Source organism: Myotis davidii, unplaced genomic scaffold (genome assembly GCF_000327345.1).
Source record: "Myotis davidii unplaced genomic scaffold, ASM32734v1 scaffold128, whole genome shotgun sequence".
In the NCBI taxonomy this organism is placed as follows: domain Eukaryota; kingdom Metazoa; phylum Chordata; class Mammalia; order Chiroptera; family Vespertilionidae; genus Myotis; species Myotis davidii.
The window spans coordinates 825,818-837,818 of record NW_006299719.1 but is presented as its reverse complement, the minus strand read 5'-3'; the positions used below and the strand labels follow the sequence as shown (position 1 = coordinate 837,818).

The window sequence follows — 12,001 nt, the reverse complement described above, 5'->3', positions numbered from 1 at the left end:
GGAATGGTAACTTCTGTTTTTCATTTACAGTGACCCTTGAGTAACCTGGGGTTTAGAGGGTACCCACCCTCACATAGTCAAAAATCTGCATGTAACTTTTGAATCCTCAAAAACATAATTGTCCTTCAGTATCTATAGGGAATTGGTTCCAGAAACCCTGATAATACCAAAGTCCAGGGATGCTCAAGTTCCCTATGTAAAATGGGGTATATGAATGCATACAGTCAGCTTTCAGCTTTCAAAGATCAAAAATAATACAGGTATTTATTGAAAAAAATCCACATGGAAGTGGACCCATGCAGTTCAAACTTGTGTTGTATGTTATTCAAGGGTCAACTATACTTGTTTTTCTTTTCTTTTAATCCTTCCTATGGCAACTTTTTATTTTTTTTTTTTTGTATTTTTCTGTATGTTCTCTAAACAAAGGGTGTTATTTTTTTCTGGATTGTTCATCTTCGTCCTTTCCACTTGATTAAGCCTGCTCCTCTTTTCAGGTCTAATGTGCACTCACATGTTTCTCAATTTTGATAACTGTAGTTTTTTTAGCACTGTTGTTGTAACATATTGAAGTGTTGTGATTAAGTTGTGCTACAAGCAATTGACTACTGATAATCTTTTTTATGAATGCATTTTCCAATGAAAGAAAGGGGTGTGGCTATAGGAAGTACGCTTGAGATTACAATTCAGTCACAGTCTTTGAAATGTGCTGTCCATGGGATATCATGTCATGTGCTCCAATTGGAAAAATAGACTGAGAATGTGCTGCATTGCCTCTTCCCCTGCAGTTAACATGTGTCATTGTTATCTCTCCCCTGGGAGTCATCTGATCTCTCTAACTAGATTGGAAGTTCCTACAGGGCAAATGCTCTTAAACTTGAACCTGCCTCAGATCACATAGAAGACAATTGAAAAACAGATTAGAAATTTTGATGGGGATTACATTTAATCTGTATATTGCTTTGGGTAATGTGGCCATTTTAACTTGGTACAGCCACAGTGGAAAATAGTATGAAAGTTCCTCAAAAATTAAGAATGGTGTTACCATATCAACAACCCCTTTTCTGGGTATCTTCCTGAAACATTTGAAAACATGTATTCGCAAAGATACATGCACCCCTATGGTTCATTACAGCATTATTCACCATGGTTAAGACATGGAAACAACCAAAGTGTCCTTAAACAGATACTTGGTATAGAGAAGATGTGGTACATACATACAATGGAATACTTCTCAGTCATAAACAAAAGATGAAATATTGCCATTTGTGACAACCTGGATGGATCTTGAGAATGTTATGCTAAGTGAAATAGGTCAAATGAAAAAAAATTAAGAACCATATGATTTCACTCATATGTGGGATATAAAACTGAAAGCAACAAACAAACAAACAAGAAAATCAAACAAAAGCTCATAGACACAGACAACAGTATGGTAGTTACCAGAAGGAAAGTGGGGTGAAGGGAGATAGAAGAGTGTAAATAAATGGTGGTAGAAGGAGACTTGAATTTTGTGGTGAATGCACAATTCACATGATGTATTATAGAATTGTACACTTGAAACCGACTTAACTTTATTAACCAATGTCACCCCCCAATAAATTTAACTTTTAAAAACGAATTGATTGGCCTCACCCCATTAACATCTGCCTCAATTGGTCTGGGGCGGGGCTCTACAATTTGCATTTTCTACCAAGTTCCCACGTGATTGCTGATTCAGGGACTATATTTGAAAGACTACTCTAGAGAAAGAGCTGTATCTTCCTTACTTGAGTTGCCATGCACATAACCAATGTTCAATGAAGTGCTTGTTAATGGTGTCAATAAGTAAATACCAAGTCCTTCCTATTTACACATGAAGCTCACATATTGTTATCCAAAGAAGTAATGTTACTAGTAACCACAATAATTACAGCCATGTATTACACATCTCTCCTTGCCACAACAATCCTGAGGGCTGGGTATCATCATCTTTATTTTACCATTGAGAAAGCTGGAGCTGATAAAGCTAAGTGATTTGCTCAAGTCTACGTCTTGTAAATGACAACCAACTTCCAGCCAGATCTGTCTGATAACAAAGCCACTGGAGGCAAAAAGCAAGCTCTCTGGGAGGAACCAGCCAGAGAGTGCCAAGCACATAAACAATTAGTGTCGTAAGTGTTTCCCTCCACATCCTGTGTGGTTCAGGGTTCGGGTCTGGAAGAGGAGCCGCACAACAAATGAAAAAGAAAAGACACGAGATAATTTGGGAATGTGAGAGGTAAACAAGGTAGTGGTTACCATAGTTACACAGTTCTTGTGAGTTTCACCTGTTTTGACCATGGTTACACTTCCTGCACTTCCTCAGCCCATTAGCTTCCCAGATAAGATCTAGGGAGTGTTATAAGGTCAAGCCTAATTATGCTAAGAGGACTGAGCTCTATAAGCTGGGACTTGTTTGTGGCTTTGCCAACAGGTCAGTCCGAGGCTTAACCCTGTATCAGTTTCCCACAAATTAGAACCACAATGCATGTCCTTTCAATACCATAGCAACAATAGTTAAGGAAAACCACTGTGTTTTAAGAAGGTAAACTGCACAACTCTTCAGTCCTACTTTCTATACCCACACCCATTTCTTCCTATGGAAAGCTATCGTACTTTTTACTGGCTTTGCATTACATTTAGAGGAATAGGATTTTTGTGTGTGTGTGTGTGTGGAAATGATAGTTTTGGAGCTAACAAAATACATTAATGTACCCATAAACCACCCTAGAAAACGAAACTGTTTTTAAAATTTCAAAGAGAAATTTGAGCTGTTTGTGTCTTCCACAGCAGATTCTGTGATGGTTGAAAACAATGTACTTTTTCCCAAAGACAGTCAAGTCCTCTCCACCCTTCATCCTTAATAGTTCTTGGCCCATAGACTGTGTTCAATAAATGTGTTGAATAAATGAGTGAATAGACAAAGTGAAATATGCTGTTAAAAACTCAGAGGTTTTCCTCAGAGATTTATAAGTTGCCTTAGCAGTCATTGTGACCTCCTTTCCTATGGTTTGAAAAACAACCTCAACAAGTTAAATCAGAGCTTTGCAAAGGAAGCAGTTTTTCTGAAATGGGGGTCAGGGGAGATGTCTCTAATTAGTTCAAAGAGAAAACCAGGAAAGGGAGAGAATTGCTGGACTTAATGAAACAATAGGGCAGGTAGAGCGTAAACCAAAGCTTACCAGCCCTGATCTGAAGAGATGCCGCCTTATCCTTGTGTTGTTAAAATACCCAGTCAGGTGTTTGTCGGTAAGACTATTATATGCGGCAAGTAACCTGAAACAGAAAAAAATGAAACCATTAAGGTTTTACAAAATGCTGCTTGATAACCAAGGCAATTCTTGACTTTCTCATTCCCAAACTGTGCATAATCTTAGCCAGCCAGCCACGTGTGCATGTAATAAACAGATACTATTGAGCACCTACTGTTTTCTAGGTTTTATGACAAGAACTGGAAGACAGTCCTGATGTTTATCCTGAAGACAAGTATGTAAATCAGACATGAACAATTAGATTGGTGTAAAATATCCAACAATAGAAATATGTAAAAAGTCACGGGACACAGAACACCAACTCCAGTTGTCAGGGATGTCCTCAAGGAGGAAGCCTGATGGAGAAGACGGGGGTCCTTCAGAGGATGCTTCATTCTCCTGTTACACCCTAAACCCTAACTCACGCTTACCTGCACATCCTCAACACATTCTCTCGTGTCTTCTGGACCCAATGCACAGTCCCGCCATTGCAAAGGGCTTTGCCTCGCCTGTTGGCTGGTGGCCGCCACCTGTGATGCGCACGCATCTCTTCTCCCAGGAAACGTTTCCCGACACACACACAGGGTGTGCTACCCTACCTCCTGCTCCACTCCCCTGCACCCCTGAGTTGCATTACCCATCACACAATATGTTATAGTTTATTTCTTAGTCACTTCTGCTAGATTTCAAGGCCAAGATGGTGTGCTATTCTTGGTATTCCCGTTGGTGTTATTTACTGTGTACTTAATAATGATGTGTTCAATAAATGAAGGCACAATTTTGTTTGGGACTTATTCTTACTGATATAAATTTCTATCTAAGTTTAAGCTCAGCAGTTTAAACTTAATTACCTCATATATATCCAGACAATTTCATTAATTCCAGAACCCGCCAAAAAATTATTGATCACTTTTGATTTTTAGGGTCCTCCATCTTAAGAGTTAAAAGAAGACAAACTGGTTCCTTGACTCCATGCTCTACCTCGGTAGATGGTCAATTTAAGGCTGTAAGGAAAAGTTTGTAGCTATTTTTTCTTAGTTTTAACCTATAGTTTATTAAATATTACTACCTGACCAAAGTACATACACATATATACATGCATGTATATATGTATGCAAATATGTGCAGCCACACATATACACATATAAACATGAGTGCATGTATATATAGAGACCAAGACAGAGATAGACAGAGAAAGAGAGAACACAAGCCTAAATACAGCCCTAACATAAAGCTGTCTTTAAAAAATACATATCCTATTACCTGTAACAAAGATTTACAATTTGTACATTTTACAAGCAGCTGATCCTTAACTTATTCCAATACCAGAACAGGGACTCATGTAGAGAGTCAAGTAGATGTCATTAGCAACCCTTTTATTTAGCTGTTTGCACTGCCTTAATTACATGGAGATGGCACTGTGACCTTTTCCTATCTCTTTTCTCTTTAGCGCTCATCTCGGCAAAGTTCCGTACTGTCAAATGGTAAGGAAATTTTAATTTTGTGCACAAAAGAGACTGAAAGACAGTTACAAAGCCCAGAAGCCAAGGTGCCACGTGAGGGTTGCAGACAGGTGAACCAGTGTGGAAACCATTAATTATTTCACTGGGTTTATGTAAAAAGACAACCCAAGGGCTCCAGTAATGCATGTACAAAACGAGCGCCGATAATGCTTTGAAACCATCTTTTAAATGAACTGTCTTGGTCTCCTATAGTTCATCAAAGGTTTCCTGTCTCCAAAAGGTCAGCATCGTATCCCTTACCCTTTCTGAATCTCAGAATATCTCTTCAGCAACTCATTTCAGAAAGGTGAGCAGGTGTCTCTCAGTCCTAACAATCATGATTCCACAGGTCACAGATTCTTCAGATAAATCATTAGACTGATATCATATACAGCCTTTTGTCTGTTTTCTCAGCTCCACCTGTGTTGTTGTTCTTTTTAATAAATGGTTTTGGAATAGCTGTGAGTGCTAAAACCCTGATTAAATGAAGTAGGGTCAAAAAGATGGGATAACATGGACCTCAATTTCCCTACTGACTGAAAATATGCCCTTCTTTTAATCCACCCTTTGTAACTTTTTAAAATATTTAGGTGCTAATAAAAGTGCTTAGCCAGCTTTGGCACCCACCTCATTTCAATTCTACTCTCTCAGGCTCTTACTAAATGAATATGTATGCATAATGCCCCTCCACTCTTACAGGTCAAATGGATCCAGTTCAATTGAAACCTTTGCACACACCTGTTTTCCTACCTTTCCCTATTTAGGAATGATTAAGCATTCACGTCAGGATGCCATTTGCAAAGCAACTCTTTCCATGACTATCATCACATGACTTGAGGAATAACTAACTGGATCTACCCAGGCATCATTCCTTTATCACACAATGGCTGAATTATTTTTTTAAAATATATTTCTATTGATTTCAGAGAGAAAGGGAGTGAGAGAGAGATAAAAACATCAATGGTGAGAGAGAATCATCACTGACTCCTGCACATCTCCTACTGGGGATTGAGCCGGCAAACCCAGACTAATGGACTGACCGGGAATTAAACCATGACCTCCTGGTTCATATGTCAATGCTCAACCACTGAGCCATGCTGGCAGGGCAATACCGGAATTATTTTTAACTGTAACTTTAAATAAATGAATTGTTTGATAAGAAGAGTAAATTATATACATTTAGTAAAATGGTTGTTACAGACTGTTTGTCCCTGCTCCCCCACTCCTAAATTTCTATGTTGAAATTCTAACCACAATGTGGTGGTAGTAGGAGGTAAGGCCTATGGGAGATGATTAGGTCTTGAGATCGGAGCCTCATGACTGGGATTATTGCCCTTTTCAAAGAGACCCTGTAGAACCCCCTTGTTCCTTCCTCCATGAGAAGTGGCCATCAAGAAATGGGCTATCTATGAACCATGTAAGGGGGCGATTCCTATCAGACCCTGAGTCTTATAGCACCTTAACCTTGATTTGCCAGCTGCTAGAACTGTGAGAAACAGGCTGTTTAGGCCACGCAGACTAGGACAGACTAGGACAGTAGTCCATACAAACATTTCCACCGTGTCGATGTAAACATCATGCTTGTCCTGACTATCAAACCTCCTTCACAGGAGATGGTAGTACTTCACAGTACCGTGGTCTGTCTGACCCTTTCCAGTTGCTCCGCTTTGTGTGGCTGGGTACAGGCTTGAAGCCTCCCCTGCTTTTATTCAGTTACAAGAGCTTCACTGACCCAGTCACAAACTTAGAGTTGCTTCTGCCTTTGTCCTCTCCACTCACTGCCACTGTTTGTCTTCCTCCCACCCTCCACTCGTTTCTTTGCTTTCTTGCCCTCAGTGGCCCACTGAAGTACCTCGCCCTGGGCTTGGTGATTGTGCTGCTTCTTGGGCTCTCCACTTCCCCTGTAAGTCACTTTCAAATCTGTTGTCAAAGCTGGACTTCTTGGTCACACTGCCTCAGTCCTGCAATCCTCTCTTGCTCCCCTCAGTAGGATCAAGGACTGTGCTGGTTACTCAAAGGCCATGCTATTCACACCGAGTCCCACAGCGTACTGGCCAGACCAGTCTAACTGGTCAATGGGATGGACAGGATTATTTACTCACCACCCCCCATCCCCCTGGCCTCCCCACCCCCCACACCCCCATTTGCTGGGTGGAGAATGACCCACTTTCTGGCTCAATGCCTGGAGAAAAGTCCTCCGGGTAACAAATGCACACCCACACCCTGTGGCGCCTGAGGGTTAGAGTTGTGGCTGCTGAGTCACTGGGGGTGCTGCCTTCCCAGATGCAGCCTCTCAATACTCAGTCCTGAACACCCTGCCCCCGACCATGTTGAATGTCTAAATGGGGCTCTGAAGTAATGAAGTCGCGATTCCTATCAGATCCTCCATCTGCCCGCACAGAGAGTGTATCTATCCCATAAAAACCCCAGCGACTAGGGGAGGCACTGCGATATTACTCATCAAAAACGTTTCTTGAGTACTGTTTTTTTTAATTATTTCTTAAAGTATTACAAAGAGTATTACACATGTTTCCTTTTTTCTCCCCCTTGACACTCCCGATGAGCTTCCCCCACCCCCCAATGTCTTGTGTTCATTAGTAATTCTCATATGCATGCATATAAGTCCTTCGGTTGATCTCCTACTCCCCCCAACCCTCCCCAGGGTTCCCACTGTAGTTTGACATTCTGCTCAATGCTGCTCTGCCTCTGTATCCATTTTTGTTCATCAGTCTATAATGTTTCTTATTATCAACACATGAGTGAGTTCATGTGGTATTTCTCTCAGCTTCCCAGGGGCCATCTCAGCCTCACAGGGGCCACCTCAACCTCACAGGGGCCGCCTCAACCTCACTGAGGCCATTGTAGGCTCACCGGGGCCGTCTCAACCTCACCGGGGCCGTCCCAACCTCACCAGGGCTGATCCAGCCTCACCGGGGCTGATTCAACCTCACCGGGGCCGTCTCAGCCTCACCGGGGCTGTCTTGACCTCACAGGGGCCGTCTCAACCTCACAGGGGTTGAGTACAGTTTTCACGGCATGCAACAAGGCACTGGGACTGCGAGGTGGCACAGATCCTTCGCTAAAGAGACCCAGTCCAGTGGGGAGTTATGCATGTGCAGACAGAGAAAGTGTGTGTGCACTTGATTTCTTCCTGTGTTAGAGGCCAATTCATTCATAAATGGTTACTGAGTGTCTGAGTGTCCCAATATCTGTCCCCATCCCACTCTGCACATCACAAACCACTTTCACATACAAACTCTTACTTGTTTTCTTCTAGGTTCCTGAAATGTGAATACCTATTACATATTTTCTACCTTCCTAAAATGGAAAAGCTCCAAAACAAAATTATTGCCTAACGTTAAGTCCATCCTAGGAAAACCTAGGGTTAAGGTGTCATGGGCACACTACTAGAGGAATTCTGTGGCCTTCGCTCCCAGCACTGCCTGGCCCCACACTGTCTACCCTTGTGGAGGGCGAGGCCTGCAGTGGTTCAGACTCCAGCTCCAGTTTGTTAACGTAAAAAAAAAACCATTGAAACCTGTAAAGAATTTTTGTGAGTTTATTTGAGCCAAACTGTTGACATATGCTGAGAAGTAGAACCTCAATGAATTGAGATAATGCTCCGGAGAATGGCAGGCTACATCTGTATTTATACATTGCCATCAAGGGACATAGTTGTGTTACCTGAAATCCATTGGTGTTAGACTAGAGAGGCAGGAGAAAGCAAAGCAGGGAAACCCCTGGGATTGGATAAAAAGTAAAATGATAGACACATACTTAGGTGGGTGTAGGAACAATTAACATAACAATGAAGGAATCTGTGGTATCTGTCCTGGAGCCCAGGCACATTAGGTTGTGCCCCAAGGGGTCCAGAAAAAAGGGAAGTTACAAGTTACCCAGACATTTCAAGGGTATGTTATTATAGACGCAAAAAGACACATAGGCTCAGTTAAGGTAAAGGTTGACCTTGTCAGTGAAGATACCGGCCTAGGACGTAACTGCCCACCATAACTGCTTTTAGTTAAAGTTTCATTTCAGACCATCCTTTGTGGTTACTGAAAGATCAGACAAAGGCCGAAAACCAGGACTACAGGCTTTATTAGAGGAGAAGCACCTGCCAGGCTGTCTCGCAAGCAGAGAACAGCAGCATGTGCAGAGGTGGGCACGCCTTTTGAGGAGCGGAATGGGAAGGGGTGGGGGTTTAGTGTACTTGGCGCACACTGATTGGTGGCTTACTGTATAGTCCATATAGGAACAAGGGCTTAAGGTACTTGGCAGGTGTGGATTGGTGGTCCAATGTATAGTCCATATAAGGTACATGGGTTAGTCACTCAGGTATTTCCGGGCTGCAGGTTGCATCATAGTCTGCCCACCAGTTGGGAGAAGGGGGAATCTATCAGTTACTTTAGGTGTCTGAGTTTGTAAGACTGCCATGCAGGCCTTCCCTGAGCTTTTCAGGTTAGCATGTGGCCCCTTTTGTCCACAAGTTCAATCCTGTCTCCACCATTTGCTGCATCTGCAATGGGAACAAATGACCTACCCTACCCTCCCTCCACCTCAATGGTTCTACTTGCCACAAAACACCCTGCAAGTGGTTACTTATGCATTCTCTATGAAGAGGACGCTTTCTCTCCACTCCCTTTGCTCCCAAGCCATCACTAGAATCATCTTCAGAAGTCCCTTTGCAAACCATATATTTGATGAGGAGTTAATATACAAAATATATAAGAAATTCATAATGATGGAAAAATATGAATCATGCAATATTCATGAAGAAGTTTTATTCTACCTAGTAAAGAGATAGAAAAATTTTAAATGAAGTTTCTTATAGACAAAAATTAACAAATATATAACTTCCATTTAGAAGTAGCTATAATATTAACATAAAATCAATGTGCTGATATCTTTAAATCTTCTTATTCTTAAATAGATTATCCTATATAATAATAGATAAACATGGTAATTAAGCATACCTGCGCTACACATCCCATTGGCTTATCAGTGCAATATGCAAATTAACCAACAAAGATGGCAGTTAATTTGCCTACTGCAGGCAGGGCGGGACAGCACCATCCCACCTGCCCTGCCACCATCTGGGCCTGCTATTTGCAACCCAGGGTGGTGGGGTGGGACAGTGCCATCCCGCCTGCCCTGCCGCCATTTGGCCTGCTATCTGTGACCTGGGGCGGTGGGCGTCCATGTGAGACCCAACCCAGGGGGGCCAGACGGGGCAACAGTGATCAGCCAGCCCGTGCAGAAGGCCCATGTGCGACCTGACACAGGGCGGCCGGGCGGGGCAGCAGCTATCCGCCGGCCCGCCCAGGCATCCCATGTGCAATCCGACTTGGAGTGGCACCCCAACCCCCAGATCAGCCCTGCTGTGTGTGCTACCTGGGGAGGCAGGGCAGGCACCGAGGGATCAGGCCTGCCATCTGCCACCTGGGGAGCGAGCCTAAGCCAGCAGATGGTTATCTCCTGAGGGGTCCCAGACTGTGAGAGGGCACAAGTGGGGCTGAGGGACACCCTCCTAACCCGCCTCCCCCGCCAGTGCACAAATTTTTGTGCACCGGGCCTCTAGTATGTATATATTTCTACAATCTGTTTTACACTGCAGGTTTCCTTAACAATCTTGTTCAGGGAGAATATAAAAATCATTTTGGACATAACCAGCTTTATTAGCTCAAATTGTGACTTAGGCCATTTAAATTAATGAAGTTTGTGTAGTTCCTATTGCTGCTGTACAAAAGGATCATGTTATTGCCCTGTAGTTCTGGAGGACAAAATGTCCAAATGGGTCTCACTGGGTGGAAACCCAGGTGTTGGCTGGGCTGCATTCCCTCTGGAAGTTCTAAGGAAGAATTGTTTCTCTTTCCTTTCCCACATTCCAGAGGCTGTGTGATCCCTTGGCTCTCAGCCCCTTCCATTGCTAATGCCCTCGATGGCAGGTCATCTTTCTCATGGTGCCATCTCTCCGGGTCTGGCTCTTCTGCTTCCCTTTTCCTCATTGAAGGGCCACTGTGAATACTTCCCTTGGGTCCATCCAGACTGGCCCAGGACAATCTTATTTTAAGGTCAGCTGATTAGCCAGGTTAATTTCCATCTGCAATCCTAATTCCCCCTGCTATGTAAAGTAACCTAGCTGCCTGTTCTGAGGATTACAGCAGGGGCATACTTCAGGGGTCATTATTCTACCATGGATTTTTCTTATATGCCAGATGCGAGGGAGCAGAAACACTGGGCACTGAATGTAATGGTTAGTTGGCTGTCACACACATTGTCTAGTGATCAGTCATGCCAGTGACACCCACTTTCCAAAAAGACACTTTTCAGACAGAGAAAGACAGTTTTAAAGCCACACCAAGATGTACAAAGCAAGTTGGAGCCTACCCACCCTGCTGACCTAATCTCGATGTGCCAAATGTGAGCTCTAAAACAAATGAACAAGAGGTAGTCTAGGAGCACTTTATTTTTCCTCACAAGGATAAGAGTACAGAGGTAACTTACTTTATCTAATATGCAAAAATACACATTAGTCCTTAGTATGTAGTTATTAATCCAGAAATTAATTTTTTGGATATAGTGGGGCCTTCACTTATGAATGTCCTGACTAGATACCACCTGTCTCTCGACCGATTTTTTGCATTGAGTTGACAGAGTAATTTGAGTTAACGAGCTCCTTAATGAGCTCCTTAACAAGCTGGGTCTCAGAATGAATTAAACTCGTAAGTCAAGGCCCCACTGTACAATATTTGACCAAAGGGGCTTATATACACATTCAACCATTTCCTATCCCTAACAAATAGAACACAAGGACTCTGGGCAGATACATTGACATTTCTCAGTGGCATTTCAATCAAAAGATTTTATGCAAGATATCTCTTTACATCGCCACAAATGGAAAATTTCAACTCACCTACCAATCTGGAAAAACTGATTACACCATTTTATATTTAACAGAATCAAGTGAGACTTAGGTGAATGAGCACAGTTTTATTACTAAAAATGAAAAACCTAATCGAGAGGTGCTTTGCATTTCAGAGGTCACTAAATCTGTGATTTGTAGAGACTGTGATCGTGTTCAAGAAGGGCTGACATCCGTCCTCCACTACCACGGCCGGCTTCTAGCAACAGCAGTCAGGTGAAATGTTTCTGCCACAGGTCCTCGTATTGGGAAACAAGATAAACAAATCACAGGCTGCTGTGGCTTGATTGCCTTTATGTTGCAATTCA

At 42.7% G+C, this 12,001-nt stretch overlaps 1 protein-coding gene across 1 annotated transcript in view; it reads right to left on the bottom strand.

The window, feature by feature from the left end:
- Positions 1-12,001, bottom strand: part of ERICH3 (glutamate rich 3) — a 100,996-nt gene that overhangs the window by 74,666 nt on the left and 14,329 nt on the right. The window contains exon 2 of the mRNA XM_006775910.2: positions 3,201-3,294. Within this exon, the coding sequence (XP_006775973.1) occupies positions 3,201-3,294 (94 nt within the window). The remainder of the gene's footprint in view (positions 1-3,200; positions 3,295-12,001) is intronic.